This window comes from Bos indicus x Bos taurus, chromosome 5 (assembly GCF_003369695.1).
Source record: "Bos indicus x Bos taurus breed Angus x Brahman F1 hybrid chromosome 5, Bos_hybrid_MaternalHap_v2.0, whole genome shotgun sequence".
Lineage (NCBI taxonomy): Eukaryota > Metazoa > Chordata > Mammalia > Artiodactyla > Bovidae > Bos > Bos indicus x Bos taurus.
In genome coordinates, this window is record NC_040080.1 from 95,544,833 (window position 1) to 95,572,605 (window position 27,773).

Genomic DNA, 27,773 nt, shown 5'->3' on the forward strand with positions numbered 1-27,773 from the left:
GCTGAGCACCAAAGAATTGATGTTTTTGAACTGTGGTGCTAGAGAAGACTCTTGAAGAGTCCCTTGGACAGCAAGGAGATCAAACCAGTCAATCCTAAAGGAAATCAGTCCTGAATATTCATTGGAAGGACTGATGCTGAAGCTGAAGCTCCAATCCTTTGGCCACCTGATGTGAAGAACTGACTCTTCGGAAAAGACCCTGATGCTGGGAAAGAGTGAATGAAGGCAAAGGGGATGACAGAGGATGAGATGGTTGGATGGCATCACAGACTCAACGGACATGAGTTTGAGCAAGCTCCAGGAGCTGGTGATGGACAGGGAAGCCTGGCGTGCTGCAGTTCATGGGGTCTCAGAGTCGGATACAACTGAGCAACTGAACTGAACTGATTATTTAAAAAATTAAATATGCATCTAATTTAAATTAGAAAATAGTTTTTTATTATTTCAAAACTTGAAACTGAATCATTAAGTCCTTTAAAGTAGATACTTAATCTTGTATTTTTCTATTCCTCCTCCTCAATGGCCTACCTATACAACTGTAGTATTAAATGTACTTACTTTCAAATGTGCAATAATCATTTTGTGCTTAATATTGAATTCCTTGATGGTAATTGTTTCTAAAGAATCTTGACTCTAGAAAGGATTTTTGGAGTAGTCTGAAGCAATCACTTTAGATGAGGAAACTGAGGTCCCCAAAGGAGAAAACTTCACCTGGGAAACCCTAGTATAGGTGACTTTTCCACTTGTCCTGTCTTCTAAATGGCATCTCTGAAAACGCAGCTCTGGAGGGACAACAAAGCTCATCTTCTCTGGAAAACGGGAGGAGGCCACAAGGGGGAGCTCCAGACCCGCGCATGCGCAAAACCAACTCCTCCTGCCGCGCGTGCTTGGAAACTTTCTGTCGTCGGCTCCCTGCCGCTGAGTGGCTGGTTCCGCCGGTGGGTTTTCCGCGGCGCGCCGGAGAGGCGGGGCCTGCAGGACAAGATGGAGTTGCTGCAGGTCCTGAAGCGCGGGCTGCAGCAGGTCAGCGGCCACGGTGGCCTCCGCGGCTATCTACGAGTCTTGTTCAGGTAGGCAGCCAGCCATGCTCTTGGCTTCTGGGACTGGACTTACCCTGGCTGGTTTCTTGGAAGGGGGTTCGGGCTTGGGTCACCTTGGAGAATCCGCAACTCCTCTCAAGGACAACCGGCCAAGTCAGCCTGGCTTTCCCCGGGCGGAAGTCTGTCCCGGGGTCTCCCGGAGACGGGATCAAAGCCGGCTGTAGAGACAGGGCTGTGACATAGAGGTGAGGGCGTGTATGGGCTGCACCCCTGCTCTGCTTCCTGGAGAGTAATGAGCTTGCCAAAAGCTCACACTGTGTGACCTTGGGAAACTTTTGGGGTTTTTTTCCTCCTTCCCTTTCCTTCCATGTACTGTAAGGAGTTAAACCAAGTGATTACAATTTTCCCCGAGTAGTCCTTCAACTCGGTGAATTGGACGAGCAGCATCGTCCGGGGAAACGGAGTTGGAGACCTAGAGCCGAATGAAAGAGCCAGATGTTCGTATCATTTTAAGATGAAACACTTTAATTTCCAGGTTTCCTGAAGTTTATTGCTAACTTCAGTGGCTCAGACCTAGGGATAATAGATTTTTTAAAGTAGTCTTGTAATTTGAAGGTATTGCGTGTAAATATTTAGTGCATTTAAGGCACATCAGTTGGCTCAGTTTCTCTTCGCTTGTGCTGAAAGTATACAATCGGTGACCATATCCAGCATCTCCTCGTTTTTCTCCTTGGCACAGCTGCCTATGTTTGTGAAAGTTAATACTCTCTTTTTTACCTATGTGTTGTAAATAAAAAATCTTTCCAAAATGTCTGTTTTCTTTTGGACATTCCCAGGGCAAATGATGTGAGGGTTGGCACATTAGTGGGAGAAGACAAATATGGAAATAAATACTATGAAGACAACAAGCAGTTTTTTGGTAAGTGCAGTATTTTGGGGTATAAGTAATGGGAGTGAGATTGGGGTTTGATTTTACTTTGTTTTCCGTAATGTATTTTTACAAGGTACTTGTAAAAGGATGAAGAACTCAATAGAAAAAAGAAAAAGATAATCCATAGGAAAAGAAAATTAAGTCACTAACAAAGGCATGAAAAGATGCTCATTCTTATTTTTTATTAAAAGAATACATGATTTTATTTTTCAATTTTTATTGAAATATAGTTGATTTACAGTGTTTCAGGTATACAGCAAAGGGATTCATGTATACGTGTATAAATACACATATTCTTTTTTTACATTCTCTTCCATTATAGGTTATTACAACATATTAAGTATAGTTCCCTCTGCTATATAGTAGGTCTTTTTTGGTTATCTATTTTATGTATAGTATGTGTATATTTTAAATCTAAATTCCTAACTTATCCCTCTCATCCTCACTTGTAATTACAGAAATGCAGTTCAAAAAAACAGCGTTATCTTTTTTCACCTGTTGAGTTTTGAAGCATTTGCCAATCTGATAAATACTTACTGGGGAAATGCCATGAGTATATACATTAGGACTTCCCTGGTGGTCTAGTGGCTGGGACTGCATGCTCCCAGTGCAGGGGGCCCAAGTTCAATCCCTGGTCAGGGAGCTAGATCCCATATGTCCTAACTAAGAGTTTACATGCCACAACTAAAGATCCTGCGTGCCACAAGGAAGATTGAAGATCCCATGTGCCACAACTAAGACCTGGTGTAGCCAGATAAATAATTTTTTTTTTTTAAGTATATACATTAGTACAGTCCTTTTGGAGGACAGTCCGTAAATTTTCTTAAAATTTACATTGCACGTATCTTTTGTCCCAGCAATTCAACTTCTAGGAATCCACCTTAAATATTCTTGCAAACCAAAAGCAACCATTGCAGCATTGTTTTACTAGTACATTCTAAAAGCAACATTAATTGTGCATCAATTGGATACTGATGAATTGCATTTTTTATAATACTTTGTTGTTATTAAGAATGATGTAAACCAATACATTTTATGTAGAAAGATGTCAAAGATGTTTGTAACACAAGAAACTCCAGATGCAGAACAATTTATTGCCTCACAGGAAGAAAATTAAGCTTTTTGTGTTCATATTCCAAATGCTGGAAGGAAATACAAGAAACTTAGAAGTATTATCAGATGGTAAGGTTTCAACATTTTGTTTCTGCATGTTAAAACTTTGTAACTCTGAAGTTTACTTAATTAATGTCTCTCAGCCCCAGCTTCCTCATGTTATAAAGTAGCATCATCATAATAATATTTGCCTCATAAACTTGTATAAAAAATAGATAAGTGAATGGGAGGAGCTTATCTAAATGTAGGATTTATCAGCCTCAACAAGATTAACACTGTGGGTCAGATACTTCTCTGTTGTGAGGGGCTGGTCTGTGCATTATGGAATGCTTAGCATCCTTGGCATCGACCCACCAAGTACCAGAAACACTTCCCTTCTGCAGTTGTGACAACCAAAAATGTCTCCAGACTTTGCCAAATGTCCCCTGGGGGACAGAGTTGTCCCCCGTTGAGAACCACTGGCCTATTGCTCGGGCTGTAAGTGCTCAAAAAATACTATACTACTGTTGTTAGTATTATTACCTTCTTGAAGTGTTGGAAATTTTTTGCCATGTGCATTTGTTACTTTTATAATAAATTATCTTTTGATTGAGATTAAAAGTATCAGAGAGGGAATAGTTAGTCTTTATCCAGGGGAAAAACTGATAAGGTGAAATATAATGGCCTTGAGTGCCATGTGCTTGCTAAACACATATAACATACATTATCTACTTTAATATTTAACATCTCCCCCTCCCTCATTTTACAGAGGAAACTTGCTCATGGACCTTAATATTTTTAGGAACATACAAATCATGTATCCATGTGTGATTGCACAGGATGCAAGTTGGTCTACAAGGGGTAAACAGCAGTATCTTAACACTCTGTAACCATAATTTTGTAATATTTAGGCAAATCAGAGTTCTAGGCCTGCAGTTGATTTTAAGAGATTATCAAAAAGCTTTTTTTTTTGAATAGAGAAAAAAACTGAGGCCCAAGAAAATGTCTTATCCAGAAGGAACTTAGTTAAATAACAGCTAGGTAGTGGCAGAGCCCCAGGCCAAAATTCTTTCTATTCATCGCTTTGTTACAAACTAGTATGATAATAAACTTCCTTCATTTTTTCCCCTTTTCTTCTTTCCATTTTTGCCTCACATTGGAAATATCTTTACTTTTGCTAATTTAAAAAATGATGTATTTTGTTGTAAAACATTGAAACTTAGTGTATGAAGTGAAAAAGGAAAGCTTCCTTGTCTCATAGTTTTACCCCATTTTAATAGTATTATATATATATATTTCAAGATTCCTCAGTGCATGTGTAAACATTCATTTTTTAAAATTATGTCATGCATGTTGTTTGTAAACTGAAATACTTTTACTTAAAAATCATGGGTCATTTTTCCCATAGTAAGTTGAAGGTATCTACAGCATTCTTTTCTGTTTGAACACTTGTGTTTTCTTATTTTACAAATTTTCACACCATTCTTTTTAATAGCAACAGTGTATTCCACTGTATGGAAGAACCATTATTTTCTTGGATAGTTCACTATTGGTAGACACTTACATTGCCTTCAACTTTTTGCTGTTAGAGACAATGCTGCAGTGAACTTGATTGTAACAATGTCCACATTCACTTGTTTAAGTTAAGAGTAAATTCCTGTAAGTGGAATTGCTGAGTCTGAGTATGCACATTTAAAATTTTGATATGTATAGATTATGAGATTGTTAAAGCCCAGCTCTATCATGGCATCATTTTGCTTATTGGCTTAAAATTCATTACAGGGATGAATTCAGTATTCCCTTTGTGGGGGTGAGGGCAGTGAGGAAGAGATGAAAGAAATTAATGTTTATTATGCACCTATGTGCTTGATACCAAACTAGGTGTGTGTGTGTGACATTTAGTTTTCATAGCAACGTTAAGATGTGGGTATAATCAGCCACTTTTAATAGATAAAGAAACTGAGGCTTATAACTTGCCTAACAGCCATTGATAATAAATGACAGTCTTGTATAGCACAGGGAACTCTACTTAACACTCTGTAATGGCTTATATGGGAAAAGAATCTCAAAAAAGAGTGGAGATACACACACACACACACACACACACATATATATATATATATATATATATATAAAAACAGATTCACTTTGCTCTACACCTGAAACACATCATTGTAAATCAACTATACCCCAGTAAAAAGTAAAAGAAAAAAAAGTGACAATGTTCCTTAAAATATAGGCCTTTGCCTAACAGTTTTGTAAATTGTGGTTAGGCTCTCAGCTGTTTCATAGAAATTTGTTAAAACATGTAGCCATACTATTTTGATAACATGAGCTGTTCTACTTATCTAACCATCATATGTAATGCTTGCTTATTATGTAGTAACCACCAATTTCCTAAAGAATCTCTGATGGTTATTTAAAAATATTTATACGGAAACCTGTTCCTCAAGTGTGATTGCTGTGAATACATTTCTCTTGCCCCAGTTTCAGGAGGAGCACTTTTCTCTCCTGAATACCCAGAATGACTGGGAACGTATTCCCCTTCCCTCTCTGATACCCGCTTGGCAGGGCACCTGGGGAGAAGCAAGGGTTCTGCACTGTGGAAAAGGCCTGAGCTCCACCCACAGAGCGAGTCCATTGCCCTAGAGGGGTTTTCCTGAGGTGGCCTCTGGGTTGTTGATAAACCTTGCCATGTACTTCCTGGAGTTTACCTTCAATAATACACCCGGGTCTCTATAGTTCTCTAACTTTTCTCTTACATAAGAGCATATAAAAGTCTTTTCTTAATAAAAAGCTTACTTTGATACTACGCAATTACGCTGTTTTAGAAAGCTGGTCTTTATCTCCTCACATCTCTCTAAACTACACGTTGATCTTTCCATCCAGGCCGACACCGATGGGTTATATATACTACTGAAATGAATGGCAAAAACACATTCTGGGATGTGGATGGAAGCATGGTGCCCCCTGAATGGTAGGCTGCATCAGCATTTTATTTAAGTTGGCAGTACTACACAAATATTTGTTGAAATTCTATTGCTAAGTTAATCGGTGGTGTTCTGAAAGCATCGGTCCCAATTGTGATGGCTGTGTGACTAGTTATCCTAGAACTTAGTAGCTTAAAACAACAATAAGTATTTATCTTGGGGTTTTTGTGGGTCAGGAGTTCAGACAAGACAGAGCAGGAATGGCTTATCTCTGCTCCAGGATGTCTGAGGCTTCAAGGGGAAGACTCAGGGCTGATGCTGGAATCATCTTGTTCCTGATTACATCCCATGGACCCTGACTGAGATTGACTCAGCACAAGCTTTATTCACTGGCCAAAGAGTGGAGAAGCGAGAACATGTTCACAGATCAGCTTCTTGCCCAGGTGGCAGTAGTTGTTGTTCAGCTGCTTAGTCGTGTCTGACCCTTTGCGACCCCAGGGACTGCAGCACGCCAGGCTTTGCTGTCCTTTACTGTCTCCCCAAACTCTTGCTCAAACTCATGTCTGTTGAGTTGATGATCCCATCCAACCATCTCATCCACTATTGCCCCCTTCTCCTGCCCTCAGTCTTTCCCAGCATCAAGATCTTTTCCAGCGAGTTGGCTCTTGGCATCAGGTGGCCAAAGGACTGGAGCTTCAGCTTCAGCATCAGCCCTTCCAATGAATATTCAGGATAAATTTCCTTTAGGATTGATTGGTTTGATCCCCTTGCAGTCCGGGGGACTCTCAAGAGTTTTCTCCAGCACTACAGTTAAAAAGCATCAGTTCTTCGGTGCTCAGTCTTCTTTATGGTCCACCACACACATCCGTACATGACTACTGGAAAACCATAGCTTTGACTAGACGGACTGTTGTCAGAAAAGTGATGTCTCTGCTATTTAATATGCTGTCCAGGTTGGTCATAGCTTTTCTTCCAGGGAGTAAGCGTCTTTTAATTTCATGGCTGCAGTCACCATCTGCAATGATTTTGGAGCCCAAGAAAATTGTCACTGTTTCCATTGTTTCACCATCTATTTGCCATGAAGTGATGGGATTGGATGCCATGATTTTAGTTTTTGAATGTTGAGTTTTAAGCCAGCTTTTTCACTTCTTTCACCTTCATCAAAAGGCTTTTTAGTTCCTCTTCACTTTCTGCCATTAGGGTGGTATCATCTGCATATCTGAGGTTATTGATATTTCTCCTGGCAATCTTGATTCCAGCTTGTGCTACATCCAGTCCAGCGTTTCTCATGAAACTCTGCACAGAAGTTAAATAAGCAGGGTGACAGTATACAGCCTTGACGTACTCCTTTTCCTATTTGGAACCAGTCCATTGTTCTATGTCCCGTTCTAACTGTTGCTTCTTGACCTGCATACAGGTTTCTCAGGAGGCAGGTAAGGTGGTCTGGTATTCCTTTCTCTTTAAGAATTTTCCACAGTTCGTTGTGATCCACACAGTCAGAGGCTTTAGAATAGTCAGTGAAACAGAAGTAGGTGTTTTTTGGGAATTCCCTTACTTTTTTCTATGATCCAGGAGATTTTGGCAATTTGATCTCTGGTTCATCTGCCTTTTCTAAATCCAGCTTGTATATCTGGAAGTTCTTGGTTCACATACTGTTGAAGCCTAACTTGAAGGATTTTGAGCATTACTTCTCTAGCATGTGAAATGAGTGCAATTGTGTAGCAGTTTGAACATTCTTTGGCATTGCACTTCTTTGAGATTGGAATGAAAACTGACCTTTTCCAGTCCTGTGGCCACTGCTCAGTTTTCCAAATTTGCTGGCATGTTACTGAGTGCAGCACTTAACAGCATCATCTTTTAGGAGTTGAGATAGCTCAGCTGGAATTTCATCACCTCTACTGACTTTCTTCGTCATAATGCTTCCTGAGGCCCCATGCCTCTCCAGGAGACTCTCAAACACAGGCAGGTCTGGCTGAGTCTCTGCTCCTTTCCCTGGGGTCCTGGTGCACACAAGGTTTTTTTGTGTGTGTTCTCCAAGCATCTTTGGCTGGTATGAGGTTTGATTTTAAACTCGATTGCAGCCATGCAATCTCCTACCATCTTGTTGCGGCTTCTCCTTTGCCCTTGAATGTGGGGTATCTTTTTTTTGGTGGGTTCCTGTTGATTGTTCAGCAGCTAGTTGCAATTTTGGTGTTCTCTTAGGAGGAGATGAGCACATGTCTTTCTCCTCCTCCATCTTACTCAAATCAGTGGCAAGAGGGATTTTTTTTTAAAAAGTAAAGACAAAGGGAGGAGAAGTGAGCCTAATGATGGGGAGGCATATGCATTAGTCTGCCAGGAAAGGTAGGGCTCCCCTCATCCTCAGGGAGTGGGGTGCCACTCCCTTTTTATCCTTTTTTTGTTATTAATGTCTGGTCATCACTGTTGGTAGGTGTGCCATTTAATATGTTAATATCATAGAAATCAATGTATAAGATGACTCAGGGTTATTATAGTTGGAGGTCAGATTCATTGGTTGGTCTCATCTGGTTCCATCTGTGTTTTTGCTTGTAGCTTCCTTTCTTATCTCTGTACCCTTTAACTTAAAAATTTATGTTCACTTTTACTAAACGTGTGGGTGGAGGTAGTGGCTTGTTTGCTGGTTTTAAGCAAGGACAACCTGGCCGAAGGTGGAGGTTGGAGGGTTTGAGCAAAGACCTGGAGCAGCTCTGACAACAGTCTGGAGATATGTTCTGTCTCCGTCTGGCAATTGATGCTGGCTTTTAGCGGGGAACATGGCTGAGTGTTGGGTTGGAATACCCTCAGGTAGCCTGAGCCTACTTAAGCAAATGCTCTGAGAGGGAGCACCAGGCAGAAGCCATGTTGCTTTATCTGAGTTAGTGTTGGAAATCATCCAGTACTTAGTCTGCATTCCCTTGGCCGAGGCAGTTAGAAAACTCTGTTCATGTTTAACAGGAGAGGTGTAGACTCTCTCTTGATGGAGAGGTATCACCAATCGTATTATATGTTGGGTTACATAATGGTATGGTCATCTTTGAGGAAAAGCAGGATGCTGTGGTATCACTTGGCCATAGTGAAGAGAAAGGCTAAAAGAGCTCTGGCCCTGATCTTATTCAGCAGTTCAACTTAAAGCACATTCCTTAACCTCTCTGGAGTTTGGATTTCTCATCTGTTAAGTGAGATTCCCTCAAATTCCTTTGGTCTCTAAAAACTATGATTTCTAATATGTCTATTTTAAAAATGAAATTTCAAATCCTCTTACTTGAATTACCAAATTTTTAATAAAAATAGTTCAAAAAAAGTATTTATATCTATTTCATAGATTGCTGGTTGATATACTCTAGAGATCCTTTCTAGAAGATCCTGGTCTAGAAAATTTTACAAAAAAAGCACACACCTAAAAATAAAGTATCAGGTTAATTGTGATCTTTTAGTTGAACTTGATCGTCAGAAGTAGTTTGGGGCTCTACTGAGTAGAAACTGAGATAATCTCATAGTATTCACTTTCATTCTAAAGGCTCAAGTAGGAACCCAGGCACTGAGTGAGTGGCGGAAGTGCTGCTGTGAGACGGCTGGGGGTTCTGGGCGCTACAGTGAGCTGAATGCACGCGTTCAGTCAGTGAGGGCAGCGTGCTGCTCCCTCTCCAGCTCCACCAGGTGGGGGTCCAGCCAAGGATTTCCAGATACAATTTTTCAAGAGAAAGTGGAAATCTGTATTTCTTTATGAGATTTATTTTCTGTTTGTTTGTTATTGAATGTTTAATACAGCACTGTCCAATAGAACTTTCCGTGATGATGGAAACGTTCTATAACTGTGCTTTCCAGTGGGGCTTCCCTGGTGGCTCAGTGAGTGTTTAAGATTCCACCTGCCAGTGCAAGAGACGCAGGTTTGGTCCCTGGGTTGGGAAGATCCGCTGGAGAAGGGCATGGCAACCCACTCCAGTGTTCTTGCTTGGGAAATCCCATGGACAGAGGAGCCTGGCAGGCTACAGTCCGTGGGGTCACAAAGAGTCCAGCACGACTTAGCGACTGAACTACAACAAAACCACCAGCCTCATGTAGCCCAGAGCGCCTTGAAATGCGGCTAATGTGACTAAGGAAGTGAACTAATCTAATATTTTATTTAAATTGAACAGTCTACTTGATTGGACAGAGTAGTTTTTTTGTTTTTTTAAATATTATGTGAGCTAAGGAAAGTATGTTTATAAGAGTTCACGTACGTGCAGTTTTCAACTTGTGGTCCCCTGCTTGGACTGCTTAGGAGCATTTACCCCGGTCAGTGACGTAGTTTGAAGACTACGGTATTGAAGTGTGTCTTTAATAAAACTCATTGGCTCTTAACATGAGAAAGCAGCACTGATGTTATTTGAGGCTGGATTTTTGTGCTCTTTTTAATGGGAAACAATAATCTGTGGTCTGTGAAAATGTGAGGAGCTGTGATTTTAGGTCTGGAGCTACCTGCCTTCTCTGAAGGGGTATTCTGTGTGTCAGGGGCACTATTTGAGACCACGATCTCAAAGTGGAGTGTTGGCTTTAGGTGACGAGGTATCCTGCAGTTTTCATTTATTTGGTTGATTGTTTTGGGGAGGGGTTGGTCCCGAGAGTGTGTAGAAGGTCTGTGGGCTGTCTTGTTCAGATGGATGGCCATCTCCTTCAGAGTACCTATCTAGATTAAGGGTTGGGGAGGGAATTGATTTAAATTATGTGGGATGAAACACATTTTAAGCCATTAAATAGTTAAAGATCTGAAATGATAAGTACTATTCAGCCAAGCCAGTCCTTTTATATGTAAGATCTGAGATCACATAAAAAAGAAGCTGAAAGCTGTAGAAGATAACATCACCCGCTAGGGTGCTGCCTGGGGGCAGTTGAGGATACAAAGCTGGGTTTCTTTGTGGAGTGGAGCCCCCTAAGTTCTGAGCACCTTTGAGGACCCTTGTTTGTAAAGGAAGCTTAAAGGCTTGTGATAAATCTGCCTTGGAGAGAGTGGTTTGGATTGGCTTCAGCTGTTTGTTTCTCAGAACCCCCTTTTCTGAGTGAGTGCAATGCATTGTGGAACTCTGATCTTACCTTTGATTTGATCCATGAATAAATCTGAAGTTGGGTTGATTTTTCTTTCATTAGAGAGCCAGGTATTACGTATAGAGTAATGAACTACAGTCTGTCATCTTTATTCATTCAAATACCTATGGCAAAAAAAACAAAACCAAAAAACCTATGGCATGCCTACTGGATGCCAGGAACAATTGTGGGCACTGTGAATACAACAAGTGAGTGAAACAAAGCCCTTGCTCTCATGAGAGGAAGCAGAAAAACAAATATGTGTTTTAGGAAACAGTAAATGCAAGGGAGCTGATATTCATAAAGAGTGAGGGCCTTCTCTTGAGGGGGAGGTGGCTGTTTTATACAGGGGTTAGGGAAGGCTTCTTGAAGAAGTGACATTTGAAAAGGGGAGGGGACTGAGGTGGGGGAAATGAAGAGTTCCAGACAGCAGAAACCACAGGTGCAAAGGCCCGTTGTGTCTGAGATGTATTGCTTGTATTCAAAAGAACAGCAAAGTGGCCAGTTGGGCTGGAATGGAATGAGTGAGGGGAAGATGTCAGGAGACGAGGAAGGAGAACTAGCTAGGGCCTACAGTAGCTACATCTGCATGCGGATCTTGTAAGTCATGGGTAAATCCTTTGGCTGTTTTTTTAAAGTTCTTAGAAAGTCACTGGAAGGCAAGATAGAGTGTGATCCGTTTTACAGGTTTTTACATTTTATTTCTTTATTTAGTTTTGGCTGGGAGGGGCCTTCTTTGCTGTGCGTGGGCTTTCTCTTGTTGCAGTGTGGGGGCTGCTCTTGGTTGCAGCGTGCAGGCTTCTCATTTCCGTGGCTTCTCGTGTTGCGGAGCGCAGGCTCTCGGGCACACAGGCTTCAGTAGTTGCGGCTCGCGGGCTCTAGAGCGTGAGCTCAGCAGTTGTGGCACACAGGCTTAGCTGCTCCGTGGCATGTCGGATCTTCCTGGACCAGGGATGGAAACAGTGTCCCCTGCATTGGCAGGCAGATTCTTACCACTGCGCCACCAGGGAAGTCCTGTTTTACAATTTTTTAAAAATTGGGAACAATCCCAAATTTTCTGAAAAGTCCAAGTACTTGAATCATTTCAAAGTAAGTTTCCAAAATGATGTCATATTACGACAGAATTAACTTTAGTATATAATTCCTACAAACAAGTACATTCTCCTACATACATAGCTATGATGTAACCGTCAAAGTTAGGAAATGAACAGTGATACACACTGCCGTGTAATGGTCAGACCCTGTTTCAGGTTTCATCAGTGTTCCCAACCATGTCCTTTATAGCAGGAGGGTCTGGTCATGCCTTTCATGTAGACCTCATTTCTCTCTAGTCTCTTCCACACTGGATTGATTCATCAGTTTTTCCTTGATTTTTATGACCTTAACACTTTACAAGATTGCAGGCCAGTTGTGTTGTGGAGTGCTTCTCGGTGTGTTTCCTCATAACTCCATGCGAGCTGTGCATCTGTGACAGGAATGTCACGGAAGCAATGTCAGGTTCTTCTTGTTGCATTTTATTAAATGGCTTCTGATTTCCCCAGATTTCTGCATTCTCAAGTTACTCATTTTCCCTTTACAATTAGCATTTTGTGGGGAGAAACTTTGAAGTTATATAACTATCCAGTTACTCAAGAAACTTCAATTTATTTATAGCAGTATGAACTGTTATTTTAATCCATGGGTTATAGTCCCTTAATGGGCTTCCCAGGTGGCACTAGTGGTAAGGAACCTGCCTGCCAGTGCAGGAGACATAAGAGATACAGGTTCCATCCCTGCGTCGGGAAGGTCCCCTGGAGGAGGGCATGGCAGCCTGCTCCAGGATTCTTGCCTGGAGAATCCCCGTGGACAGAGGGTGCTCTGTCCATAGTGTGGGCTGCAGTTCATAGTGTTGCAAAGAGTCAGACACAACTGAAGCAATGCAGCAGCAGCATAATCTGTTAATATAATTTGTTCTTTTATTGCTCAGATTGAACAAATTTGACCAGTAGGAGTCCATTCAGTCTGCATTTGTGGTCCTTTTAAAACATCTCCAGCATTCTTGGAGCACATTCTTTCTGACAACAATTTTTCCAGGTTCATCTTATGTTTTCCCCTCCCCACCCATGAAAACAGCCATTTCTTTGAGGAGCCCTGTGTTTGTTTTGTTTTCTTGCTGTTTTTCCGTATAGTATTTAGAAACTATAATAATATCTAAGTGCAAAGTATGCTCACTGCTGTTGGGACATCACTGCTCCCAGGCTCTCTCAGTGGACAAGCTTAGTTGGCTCTAACAATTGTGTGTATGTGTGTATACATCTATATCTCTGTCTTTTTTAGTATACATATTGAAAACCATGCATCCACAGCAGTGCCACTGAATCCAGTCCAACACCATAGGTTATATTCCAGCTTTTTCTCTTTCCATATTTCTGTTTCTTTTTTTTTTAAATAGAGTTACTTATTTGATGAATTCCACTCTATGTATTGAAGTTCTCATTGCTTCCTTCCCACTCCCCACCTCTGAACGCCCTTCTTACCCCACTATGCTTCCAGCACCCCACATCAGCTTGGCAACTCCCCCTCCCTCCCCACGGGAATGCCTTCTTCTCCCCGTGCAGGCTCTATCACCTTACTAGTCTATTGCCACACTCCTCCTCTCCACCCACTGTGCCAAGCAGACAGATGCTTACTTTGCTTAGCCCCAGCTAATGGCTCTCGGGGGCTTTCCTGGTGGTACAGAGGTCAAGAATCTGCCTGCCAGTGCAGGACCCGCAGTAGATGCGAGTTCATTCCCTGGGTCAGGAAAATCCCCTGGAGGAGGAAACAGCAACCCATCCCAGTGTTCTTGCCGGCGTTATCCCAGAGGATGGACAGAGGAGCCTGGGGGGCTGTATAGTCCCTGGGTTCACAGAGTCAGGCACGACTGAGCACGCACACACTGTTGTCTACTCCCGTGTAACAGATTTTTCAAATTTAGTTTAAAGCAGTAAACATTATCGTACAGTTTCTGTGGGTACGAGTTTGAGTGCAGCTTAGCTGGGTATCTCTGGCTTAGACTCTCTCACAAGGCCACACAGAAGACACCGTGTGTTTGCTGTTGTTCAGTTGCTCAGTCGTGTCCGACTCTTTGCGACCCATGGACTGCAGCACGCCAGGCTTCGCTGTCCTTCCCCATCTCCCAGAGCTTGCTCACCCTCATGTCCATTGAGTCAGTGAGGCCATCCAACCATCTCATCCTCTGTCATCCCCTTCTCCTCCTGCCTTCAATCTTTCCCAGCATCGGGGTAATTTCTAATAAGTCAGCGTCAGGTGGCCAAAGTATTGGAATTTCAGGATCAGTCCTTCTAACGAATATTCAGGGTTGATTTTCTTTAGGATGGACTGGTTGGATCTCCTTGCAGTCCAAGGGACTCTCAGGAATCTTCTCCAACACCACAGTTCAAAAGCATCAATTCTTTGTCTCTTATCTTTCTTTATGGTCCAACTCTGGCATCCATACATGACTACTGGAAAAACCATAGCTTTGACTATATGGACCTTTGTCGGCAAAGTAATGTCTCTGCTTTTTAATATGCTATCTAGGTTTGTCATAGCTTTTCTTCCAAGGAGCAAGCGTCTTTTAATTTCATGACTGCAGTCACTGTCCACGGTGATTTTGGAGCCCAAGAAAATAAAATCTGTTACTGTTTCCGTTGTTTCCCCATCTCTTTGCCATGTGAGGCTGCAGTCATATTGAGGTTTACATTTGGAAGGATCCACTGTTCAACTCATTCACAGACCTTAGAACACTCGTGTGGGCCTCCCCTCAAGACTACCTCATGATGCGGCAGCTGGTTTTCCCAGAGTTACAATCAGGAGCAAATGAAAGGGAGCACCATAGTTGGAAGCTGCAGTCTTTTTAAACCTAATCTCAGAAGTGACACCCCACACTGGTGCTGTATTCTGTTAGTTGAGTCCGTCGGGCTAGCCCACAGTCAAGGAGAGGTATGTCCACCAGGAGGATGTGGTCATTGGAGGTCATCTTAGAGGCTGCCCACCACAGAGACGCATTTTGAAGTGAGATGGACTCAACTAGATTTGCTGATAGATTGGATTTTGAGAGAAAAGGGTAGCTTCAAGATTTTGGCCTGAACTACTAGTGGTATATTAGCTGGGAAGAGGAGGAGCAGGCAGAATGGGAGAAGCACAATTGGAAGGGATAATCAAGAGTTCCATCTGAGATGTCTGTTAGACAGCCAAGTGAGTGTGGTGGGTAGATAGTTGAAAACATTAGTCCGGAGGTCAGAATAGAGGTTGGTGCTGGAGATAGGACTTCAAGTGTGATTTTACCTAGCATAGTATGCAGTTTTCATAAATTATGGGTAAAAGGGTTGAGAGACTCTGATCTTCAGTTAAATATCTAGCTCTGTCACCCTGGAAACCAGGTTAGATTGTATCAGTCATAGTGCTGGATAAAACTGATCCTTGATTGGCAAACTGCATCTAGATTGAGAGGACTTGCAAATGCCTGATGAGTCAGCTATGTTTTGGCTCCCCTGTCTTGTTGCTCTTAGAACCGGTATGTCCCTGCTGGGAACGGCGGTCCTGAAGCCGTGCCTGTGTAGTTGTTAGCAGAGATGTTAGCTTTTGTGGGCGTGAAGCTTTAAAGTTAGGGCAGCTCCGGCACCTGCCTTGTGTGGTTCTCATCTCCCTTGAGCCTGTGCTGTGTCATCTACAGAGTGAAAGATGGATGTCTGAGTGAGCCGCGTCCCCCGACGAACTACTGCAAAGACTCCCTGTGGGAGTGACACCTGATGCGTCCCTGTGTTCTCAGGCTGTGGCTCCCGTGCTTGGCCCTGCTGAGTTCTCAGGGGCCCTCTGTGGCCTCTGACAGTCTCTGAGTCTGTTGAGTAGTTACATAGTCTCACCTGGGGAAGGATTTCCCTTCAGTGGCATCCTTTCAGTGTTTTTGGTAGAACCAGGGCATATTTTTAATGAACTTGTAGCTCACTTCGGAGAAGGCAATGGCACCCCACTCCAGTACTCTTGCCTGGAAAATCCCATGGCCGGAGGAGCCTGGTAGGCTGCAGTCCATGGGGTTGCTAAAAGTCGGACATGACTGAGCGACTTCACTTTCACTTTTCACTTTCCTGCATTGGAGAAGGAAATGGCAACCCACTCCATTGTTCTTGCCTGGAGAGTCCCAGGGACGGGGGAGCCTGGTGGGCTGCCGTCTATGAAGTCCAACAGAGTCGGACACGACTGATGTGACTTAGCAGCAGCAGTAGCTCACTTAATGTTCCCCATCTTTGTGGTAACATGAGAAATTGTGTGGGAAAATGAGTTCATTTTGTCGGTCTTGTCTCAAAGCTTTCCTTTTCTTTGAATGTGTCAGCAGTTGGTAAGGTCTATTAGTAGATAAACAAAAGGTATCCGTGGTGGTGCAAACATCTTGGATGGGCAGTGGAGCCACTCGAACCTTGAAAATTAAAGAAAAAAATTATTGCCTAGAGCCCAGCACAGCACCCAGCTTACAAATAGTTCATGCCATTGAGTGAATATTTATTAAGCACCCCACTATGTTTCAGGTACTCATGGGTTTGTACATTTATACGGATGAAAATATATGAGCCTATCCTGGAGTTTATAGTCACTTAATGAGTACTGGCTGGTAGACTAATACTGTATTGTAACTTACTGTTATTTTTCTTTGTTACAGTACCTTCCTTTTCTTATCTGTTTTATTCATTTAAAATGAAAGTGAAGGCGCTTAGTCCGACTCTTTGCGACCCCATGGACTGTAGCCTACCAGGCTCCCCAGTCCGTCCAGGCAAGAGTACTGGAGTGGGTTGCCATTTCCTTCTCCCAGGGGATCTTTCCGACCCAGGGATCGAGCCCCGGTCTCCCGCATTGTAGGCAGATGCTTTTACCGTCTGAGCCACCATGGAAGTCCTTTATTCATTTATGGGGTCAACAATTAGATTTTAATTTCTCCTTTAACTTGACTGAATAGAATACTCAAAGTCTTTATTTCAGTGGATTACAAATACTGTCTTATACCATTTTGGAGTACCCTTAATTTTATCTTTAAGTTAGCTAATTGCCACCATCTATACAGTAATGCATAATAATATTTATTTTCATTTTTATGGTAGTAAACCAAGTAAATAATCAGTATCTACATGAAATTTGACACGATAAAATGTTGTTGAATACCAATAGAAAGAAAATTTTGGGCAGTTTTTTGCATAATAGTATAAAATTGCTGTTTTCATTTACATCAGGAGAAACAAAGTTTTGTTTATGTGTGGTTTGAAATATTTGAACTCTGAAATCCTTTGAACCAAGTTAAAAAAGAAAAAACCATGGCTTGCCTGGATTTTTCTTTACTGTGGATATACTTTTTTCCCACTTGGTGGCACCTTCTGTTCATTTTAAAGTAACGTGCCCTTCCTTCTTCCGTGTAGTGTACTGGTCTCTCCTCCCCATATATTTTTCTTATTAAAATTAACGGTTAAATTACTCAAGTAATACATAAGTACTTTTTAAAAGAAATTATAGCTTATTTTCAAAAGTTTTCGCTTTTTTTTTTTTTTTTAACAGAAAGTAATTTGTCCTTGAAGATTTTTTTAGTGCCATGGTGACATTGACAATGGTTTTCCTTTTGTAGGGTTAATTTATTTAGGATACCTAACACAGTCCATAGGGTTGCAAAGAGTCGGACATGACTGAAGCAACTTAACACACACACATACATACACACAACATCATTTTAGTCAGCTTTTTTTTTTTTCACTTGACAGAAGATGTTCTAGAAGCCTTTTAGAGAAGTGAGGTAGCAGGTGGGGAGGATTACCTGGAGATGATTACTTCGGGCTTGAGAGACTGGGTGGTGGTGGTACCTTTCATTAGGATGGGAAGACTAGGAGAAGGGTAGCCTGTGAGGGTGGAGGGTAGGAATCAGAAGCCTCCTTTTTGGATGAAGGAAATTTGAGATACGTGCCAGAAATCCAAGTGAACAATTATGTTAAGTAAACAGCAGGATAGATGAATCTGTAGCTTAGGACAGAGGTCGAGCCAGTAAAGAATAAGTAGTTACTAGCAAAGTGAGGATTGGAGAAGGAAATGGCAACCCGCTCCAGTGTTCTTGCCTGGAGAACCCAGGGACAGGGGAGTCTGGTGGGCTGCCGTCTATGGGGTCGCACAGAGTCGGACACGACTGAAGCCACTGAGCAGCAGCAGCAGCAGCAAAGTAAGGCGGAGAAGGCAATGGCACCCCACTGCAGTACTCTTGCCTGGAAAATCCCATGGACGGCGGAGCCTGGAAGGCTGCAGTCCATGGGGTCGCGAACAGTCAGACACAACTGAGCGACTTCCCTTTCACTTTTCACTTTCATGCAGTGGAGAAGGAAATGGCAACCCACTCCAGTGTTCTTGCCTGGAGAATCCCAGGGATGGGGGAGCCTGGTGGGCTGCCGTCTATGGGGTCACACAGAGTCGGACTCAACTGAAGCGACTTAGCAGCAGCAGCAGCAAAGTAAGGAAGACAAGAGAAATGAGCATTTCAATAATCATAGGAAGTCTAACTGTGTTGATTTTTGCTGAGATTAAGTAATATAAGGACAGAGAAGTGTCCACGTACATTTGGCAGTATGAACTTCATTGAATCTAAATGGAATCTGTTCTTGAACAAAATGTGGAGAGATCAGAAAAATTTTTAAAAATCTGTTGGGTGGGCAGGGATAATCCACATACACCCCTAAGAGGCAACCACTGTCAGCATTTGCCATATTTCCTTTAGTCTTTTAAAATAAATGTTTATGTTAGTTGTGTTCCTAATCATTCAGTTTTATTTACTCTTTTTTTTCAGTGTATAATATAAGCAATTTTCCTTTTTAAAAAGAATCCTTATAATCATGATGGTAAAAATGTACAGTTGTTATAGAAAACTTGGAAAATCCATAGAAGGACAAACAAAAATAAACTATAATTCCTTAGCCAAGAAATAAGCACTGTTAAGGTTTTGTTCACTGATTGAACAGATACCAGTTTGTCGGCTTTTGAGTAGAGAAGGAATGTTTTCAAAGGACCACAATGTGGAGAACAGGTTGTAGTTTATTGGTCACGTCTTCTTTAGAAGATTTGTGGTTATAAATTTTAATAACTATATATAGGTAAATGTGTGTATACAAATATATTTGTTATATACAATATTTTGTTTCCCTTCCCCCTCCCCTCACTTAATATAGCACAGATGTTTTCACTTAATATGCTGCTTGTCAGTTTTAGTGTTTTAGTGTAGAGGGGCTTTGAATATAGACAGGACTAATGGCAATTTGGGTTTAAAATGAATATTCTATTAACTATAGCTGCAAACTTTAAAATGTAGTTGCTCTTAAGCTTTGAGGATTTGTTTATGAATAGAATAGCAAGATTAGTAACTTGAATATTTGTGCATAAAAATAAAAAACAATTATATTCTCTTGTTCTTTGATGAATGGTTAATAAACGCTAATGGAAAGAAATTCTCCTAAGGAGTTATCTCCACTTGCAATGTTAGTTAATTACATCCCTTAAAGCATTTTAGGGCACATTTAGAAATTTAATATATTTGATTTTTTAAAATATCTTCAGATTCCCAGTGTAGGTAGGTTAATGAACCTTTCAGGCAAAATGTTCCTAAGCCATTAAATGACTCTTGTTTATTCAAGCCAAAAATTTAAGGGTCCTTTTAAACTCTTTCTCTAGGAACATGTTCTATCAACATGTTCTTTCTGCTTTATCTTCTGAATATATCCCATGCCTAATCACTACATCTATGGCTGTTACCCCAGTCCAGAACACAGTAATGTCTTGCCTGGACTTCTGCAACCACTTAACTAGTTGGCTTACATTCTTACAATATACCAGTATTCCCAACATACTGAATGATTGTGTGTGTGTGTGTGTGTGCGCGCGCGCGCTCACACGCGCGTGCAGTTGCTCAGTCGTGTCCTACTCTTTGTGACCTTATGGACTATATAGCCAGCCAGGCTTCTCTGTCCATGGAATTTTCCAGGCAAGAATACTGGAGTGCATTGCCATTTCCTACTCCAGGGCATATCCCTGACCCAGGGATCAAACATGTTTCTTTGCATGTCCTGCATTGGCAGGCAGATTATTTACCAGTGAGCCACCTGGGAAGATGATTAAGTGATTAGAGTGATTATTTTAAAATGTTAACTCAGATTATATCAGTACTCTGCTCAGAACTCTCTCCATTGGCTTTCCATTATGATTAGAATTAAAATTCCAACTCCTTACTTGGTCTGCAGGGCTTCCTTAATAGCTCAGTTGGTAAAGAATCAACCTGCAATGCAGAAGACGCTGGTTCAATTCTTTGGGTCGGGAAGATCCACTGGAGAAGGGATAGGCTACCCACTCCAGTATTCTTGGGCTTCCCTTGTGGCTCAGCTGGTAAAGAATCCACCTGCAATGCAGGAGACCTGGGTTCAATCCCAGGGTTGGGAATATCCCATGGAGAAGGGAAAAGCTACCCATCCCAGTATTCTGGCCTAGAGAATTCCATGCACTGTATAGTCCATGGGGTCGCAAAGAGTCGGACATGACTGAGCGGCTCTCACTTCACTCGGTCTGCAAGGCCATATGCCGTCCTGGCCCTTCCAGGTCTGTGCGCCCTGCCCAGTTCACCACCTTGCTGACTCTTGACTTACTAGCCACAATGGCCTTCTGGCTTTTCTTACGGAGTGACCACGCTCCTACCTCAGTTACTTTGCACTGGATGTTTCCCCAGATTGCATGGCTCAGGCCTGCAGGTTGTTCAAGTGTCTGTTCCAGTGACTTCTTAGACTGCCCTAGCTGAAAGAGCCCCGTCCTTCTCTCATGGTTTGTTTCTCCAGCTGCCATGCTTCTTGGTAAGAATCTCGTTCACTCTTGTGTTGCTAATGCCTGAATCAGTGTCTCACACGTAGTAGTCGCTCAGTAAACTTTTGTTAGATGAATGTGGGCATACTGTTTTACTTGAAACAACTGTTATTTTGCTTTTTGGATACAGTAATTTTATTTGCTTCTGCTGGCTGATCCAAAAATGGTATATCTGTCACTCCTTTCATAGCTTTTGTATGAATTTGAAGCTGTAATATATTTACCTCTGAGTTCCACTCTAACTTCAGCCTGTCCTTTTTAATATCTTGTCCCACTGAATTGTATCTTAGTCTTTTAGAATATTATTTTCCTAAGTAAATTGCCATCTCTCAATGCCAGAGAATATTGTCTTCCTCTTGATATATCTGCTCAGTCTGTCCTTCTTCAGATAGTAAGTGTTGTATAAAATACTCTGAATTGAAATAAGTGTTACTCAGTACAGTGGGTTACAGGTTATTTTCAAAATAGTTCCTTCCTAATGTTTATTTTCTGTTCCAGAAAATGAGAGTATTAAGTGGCTGTGTTTTAAGAAACTATAAAATGCATGTTTAGGTAGATATGTAGGTGTTACAGAATATTGCTTTATAATAAATAACACATTTTATTCACTGTTCAATGTAACATTTTACAAAGATGTGTTGTTGGGAAATTTCATACCTGATTGTGGAAATAAACTGGGTAGTTTGCTGAACAAAGAACTATCTGCAATTTCCAGACAAAATCTATTTGATGTTCACAGGTTATCAAAGTATAAAATATGGCACACATAGTCATATGTAGAAATTTTTGAGGTTTCTAAATTAGAAAAACAGTTTGAACCTTTTCTGTGTAACTATAGTGAAAGACGTTGTGCTGTGGAAGTGACATAGGAAGAATTCCCATTAAGGTAGACTGAGAGAAGCAGTCTATCTGCCACTAAAACATTCAGTACATTAAAGAGAGTGTTTTGTTTTTTTTTTAAGTGATGGTCTAAAGTGGGGTGAAGTGGGGTTAGAAGTAGAAGAACCTACTTATAGTCTCAAATAAATGACAGATGATTTCAAGGAGGATTTAAAACCCTGCTAGTTGTTTTGAATTAGGATTTTAATTTTTAATAGCTTTCTTTTGTCTTACCAAGTAGTACATGTTTGTTACAGAAAATTCAGAAAATCACAAAGCAAATAAAAGTAACCTATTACCCTACCACACAGAGACAAAATACTGTTGATGTTTTGATATATATTCTTCTCATTTCCCCTTTTCCTGTGCATATATATCCTTTGCTTTTGTTTTTAATGTGAGTGGATTTTTAAAGTGGTAGCCTGTGTTTGAATCCTGGCTTCACTATCATGGGCGAGTTATTTTTAAACTCTTGGTGCTCTAGTTTCCTCATTTATTAAATCGGGTTAATAACATCTGTCTCATAGAGTTGTTTTAAGAATTAAATGAGTTAATATTTATAAATTGTTTAGAACAGTGCCATGACTTACAAATGCTATCTACTATTGAAACTCCAGTACTTTGGCCACCTCATGCGAAGAGTTGACTCATTGGAAAAGACTCTGATGCTGGGAGGGATTGGGGGCAGGAGGAGAAGGGGACGACAGAGGATGAGATGGCTGGATGGCCTCACTGACTCAATGGACGTGAGTCTCAGTGAACTCCGGGAGTTGGTGATGGACAGGGAGGCCTGGCGTGCTGGGATTCATGGGGTCGCAAAGAGTCAGACATGACTGAGCAACTGATCTGATCTGATCTGATCTGATCGTTCAGTAAATTAAGTAAATAACCTGCTTTTTAAGCTTAATATTTGGTGAGTGTTTTCTCAAGTCATAAAATATTCTCTGTTAACATAATATTTACTAAGGCTTTAATCCTCTGTCATGTGGCTATGGCCTGAGTTAAAGTATTCCCTATATTATTCTTGGTTTTGTTTTTTCTGTGTTTTTACTATTATAAGTAAACTTTGGTCAGTATCCTTGTATGTAAGTGTTTATCCACACATCCTATTTTCTGTGGCACATTCCTACAAGTAAAATTGCTGAGTCCAGAAATGTACATGTTTTGGAAGTGTTTAGTACCTACTGCCAAATTACCCTCAGTTGACATTCTCAGGGTAAATACATTCACAGTATGTGAGTTTGATTTCTCTATAACTTCACCAATACTAGATATTATTTTATTTTTAAATCTTTACCAGCTTAGCAAGTAAAACGTTATATCTTGTTTTAATTTTTATTCCCTTGGTTAAAATTTTTTATCTTTTTTTATGACTTATCTTTTAACATCATTTATCTGTTTTGCTATTGGATGTTTAACTTTTTCTGTTTTGTAGTGATAGATTAACTACTTTTCTGTATATTTCCCCATTTCTTTTATTTTTTAATCTTGTTTTCAGAGTTTTAGGACATAAACATACTTCAATTTTTATGTAATAAAATTACCATTTTTTTTCTTTATGGCTTTTGGACTTTGATGTTAAGCTCAGAAATGGTCCTTCATATTCTGTTAGTATCAACACGTCTTATGAATATAAATATTCTTGCACTTTTTCCTCAACAAAATTAATTGTCCTAGCATAATTTATTGAGAAAAATTTACTTTCCCCAATAATTTGATATGCCAACCTTACTTTATATATCCTTAAGTCTAGGGGATTTTGTTCTATTATTATACTTTTGTACAAAATTCTTAGTACAGAGTTTTTGTACCAATTTTTATATTGTTCTAATGTTTGTGACTTTAAAGTCTGGTATTGCCAGCCTTCCTGATTGTTGTGTTTTCAAAGTGTTCTTAAGATAGGCTTGCAGCTGATCCTTAGAATTATAATTGTCAAACCCTATTGAGATTTTGATTCAGATTGCATTTAATTAAAAACAGTAGTTACTGAGCTAAAGAAGTTTGAGTTGGCTATTTTGTCATGAATTGTCTTTGGTTTTTATTTTGTTAAATATGTCAGTCTTATCCTATGGTTAGCTGGATCTCAGGGTTTTGACAGATACTTAAGTGCTATCATCATCCCAGCCAGTTTTCATCTGTTGCTCGTATGTAAGCTCGTGATCAGGATGTTCTTTTCGGCTTCTGGGAAACTGTTCAAGCCTCAGCTGTGTGACATACGTGCTGTGGGACCTTGGAAGGTGGTTTCAACTCTGTTTCCTCAGTTTTAAAATACAAAATACTTAGTATTAATTTAAGTGATTGAGTGGTATGCATGAGAATGTTTCATAAACTAAAGTGAGATGGAGTAATAATAGTTTTAGTATAATGAATATTTTTACCTCAGAAAACCATCTGGAGGGGTTTGTGTGGTTTTTCTTAGTCTGTCTTTTGAAAAGTTGAAAAATCTTTGTTGTTTCTAGGCTCAGTGATGTTAGGTAAAAATATCTGAAACATGAACACAAACTCCAGCCTTGATTCCCAAAGTTAACAATGTTTATTATCCAAGGAAAAGATTCAAAACTGCCTGTATTTTTGTTGCTGTTATATTTCTGAAAAGGAAAATTAAACTTTTTATCTTTGTTATTAATATCCATCTTAAAGATTGTTTACCATCTTACAATCTGTTTTATATGGTGTATATTTTTATTTCTTAAATTTCCTATTAGGCTGTTTTATTCTTTCTTCAGAAATAAATCCCTCCATTTTGTACTTAGAGTGGCTAACAACCTCAAACTTAAGTGAAGTAGTATGTTTTCAAAGAAAGAGAAGGTCGTCCTTTCCTGTTCCTTTCTACACTTCTTTTTGTGTTCCAGTCTCTGTTTTCTTCATTAACAACTGAAAATTGGGTCAACCACCTGTGGGATTTATTTCCATTTGAGCTGTGTTGTAATTATGGTTTAATATCTTTGTTATTAATTTTGACATACTTGAATATATTTGAGTACTAAGTTTTTCCCAAAGTGTAATCTGTTTTCATGACAAATACTTATCTCTTTTGTATTTAGAACTTTCTGCCTTTCTGCCAGTCTCCTTATTTATAGTCTTACTGACTTTATCATCAAGTTGAAGTTTATATTTTGTCCTGTAAGATAATAACAGTGATATAAAGTTGAAGTGGGTCTGACGCCAGCTCAACACAGTTTTTAGGCAGTACTCTTAGTCCATTGGTGCCTTTAATTAATTGGAATAAAAATGACCCAAATGAAAACCTGTTTGCGCAAACTCTTCAGTGTGAAAATCTAAAAGATATTGTTTCTTTACGCTTTATTTAATAATATAGTTAGAAGGGTTAAATTAGGCTAGCAGATTATAAACATTTTCTTATTTCTTGTAGCTTCTTATTCTAACAGAATGAGAATAAATGATTGTTTACTCATTCCCTGACTCCAGTCAATAGCCTTACTAGATGAACATTTTCAGATTTTATGTGTTGGCGGTAAAAATTTCTTTTAGTGTTCTTTTTCCTTTTTTTGGCCTCACCATGCAGCCTGTAGTATCTTATCTTAGTTCCCTGACCAGGGATTGAACCTGGACCCTTGGCACTGAAACTGCTGAGTCCTAACCACTGGACCACCAGAGAATTCCCTCCTCTTATAGTTCTCTCTTTTTAGCATTTTCTTTCTCTCTGTGAGCTCTCAGTTAAGTTACTGAATAAGCATATAAAAGCTTTGGAGTCTGCTTCTTTAAATATCATTTTAACTTTCAGGAGTCTTGATGACAATTATTTGAATAAAAATGGCTCAGACAGTAAAGAATCTGCCTGCAGTTCAGGAGATCTGGTTTCAGCCCCTGGGTTGGGAAGATTCCCCTGGAGAATTCCATGAACAGAGGAGCCTGGCAGGCTACAGTCCATGGGGTTGCAAAAAGTCCGACGTGACAGAGCAACTAACATTTTTTTGAACACACTTTTTTTGTAGTTACTTAGGCTGACTCAAAAGGCAAAAGTTAAATATTTCTGCTGTGCCTTAACTTACATAAAACCCCTTGGTAAGTAAAAGCTTTGGTTTTCACAGCTAATCCCTCCTGTCTCACCACTGGTGTCTCATTATGTCATGATTTATTGGTCCAGGTTACTTTGACTAATCCCCATTTTCCTTTGGAGGATGTAAGAGAGAAAGCAGCCCGGTGGGTTTAGACTTCCTCATTCTTCATTGTGTTAGCTGGTCATGATATAATTATCTTAGACACAAATATAGCAACTGTAATAATATCTTATTGATCTTAGACAATTACCTAGCTGTATCTATCAATTACTGTTAGCAGATATTCTTAAACTTACATAGCATCATGCATTTTTCTCATTAGCTTTCAGTTCAGTTCAGTCGCTCAGTCGTGTCCGACTCTTTGCAACCCCATAAATCGCAGCACGCCAGGCCTCTCTGTCCATCACCAACTCCCGGAGTTCTCTCAGACTCACGTCCATCGAGTCAGTGATGCCATCCAGCCATCTCATCCTCTGTCGTCCCCTTCTCCTCCTGCCCCCAATCCCTCCCAGCATCAGAGTATTTTCCAATGAGTCAACTCTTCGCATGAGGTGGCTAACGTACTGGAGTTTCAGCTTTAGCATCATTCCCTCCAAAGAAATCCCAGGGCTGATCTCCTTCAGAATGGACTAGCTGGATCTCCTTGCAGTCCAAGCTTTAGTCTTATTTTACTGAAACTTCCTTGACTTGCCCTTTCCTCTCTAGCCGGGTAATCCCCCCTCACCCCACCCCAGCCCTTTTTTTCCTCAGGAGCTGCAATTCTATGCCTGTCACCTCATTCCCTTTTCTTATAGAGTCATCTTTGTGTTAGGAGCTCAGAATCTTGTTATAAATTCTCTCTCCCCTTCCTTTCTCATATAAATTCAGCTTGGTTTTCTGCTCAGTTCTACTCTTTGTCCCTTGGACTTAGTTTCTTTCTTTTCTGTTATTAGAGAGTTTTCTGTACTCCAAGGAAATGCCCGGCTTCCTTCTTTAGGCCAGATTTCTGGCACTTCCCCCCAAGTATCTTTTTACAAACACTTGAAGCTGAAACACTCGTGAACTTTGGGCTGTGGTTGAACAATTTTATTATAACAAACTGTATGTCCTCCAGTGCTCAGACTTAAGCTTTGACTTAAGATGCACGCAGAGACCCTCCTCTTCGACAAGAGCCTGAAGGGTTTCAAACTAGAGCTTCATGAACCAGAGCATCCTGAGTGTGCTGAAACCGCGGAGGCAGCCTCTAGCATCCAATAGAATAATGCTGTATGTCATCAGTTCTAAACTACATTTTTATATCTAAAATTAAGATGCATGTTATAATCAGTAGTGCCGCAATTAGCAGCATCTTCTTTTCTTTCTTAGTGATACATAAAATAATGGTGTATCTTAAAATTGATGGGGTCCTAGATTTGATGACATATAATAATCATAAAAGCAGTAGCTAACATTGAGTACCTGCCACGCACAGGAGTTTTTCTAGGTATTATCTGATTTAATCCTTATACTTTTCTTAGTAAGAGTGTTCAGATGAAACAACCAAGGCATGGGAAAGTTCAGCTAGTCAGAGCTGAGATTTGAGCTCAAGCAACGTAATAACTTGAGAACTGCTCTCTTAGCGCTCCTCCTCCTACACTAGGCTACCTCTTCATAACTGTCTTTTTTTTTCTCTCTCTCTCTTTAAGGCATCGTTGGCTTCACTGTATGACTGATGATCCTCCAACAGTAAAACCACCTACTGCTCGTAAATTCATTTGGACAAACCATAAATTCAATCTGAGTGGCACTCCACAACAGTACGTACCTTATTCCACCACTAGAAAGAAGATTCAGGAGTGGGTCCCACCTTCGACACCTTACAAGTAAAGACAACGAAAAGCAATTTACGTGTAAAATATGGGGCTTTTCCTATAATTGTACTGCTTACTGTTAACTTGATTAAAGTTATTTGATTAAG

At 40.5% G+C, this 27,773-nt stretch overlaps 1 protein-coding gene across 1 annotated transcript; it reads left to right on the forward strand.

Annotated features, from left to right (window-relative positions):
• Nucleotides 1-946: 946 nt before the first annotated feature.
• NDUFA12 (NADH:ubiquinone oxidoreductase subunit A12) lies at nt 947-27,773 on the forward strand. The gene is made up of 4 exons (XM_027543135.1): nt 947-1,070; nt 1,877-1,959; nt 5,953-6,040; nt 27,502-27,773. The coding sequence occupies exons 1-4, from the start codon at nt 985-987 to the stop codon at nt 27,680-27,682; spliced, it is 438 nt and encodes a 145-aa protein (XP_027398936.1). The 5' UTR covers nt 947-984; the 3' UTR covers nt 27,683-27,773.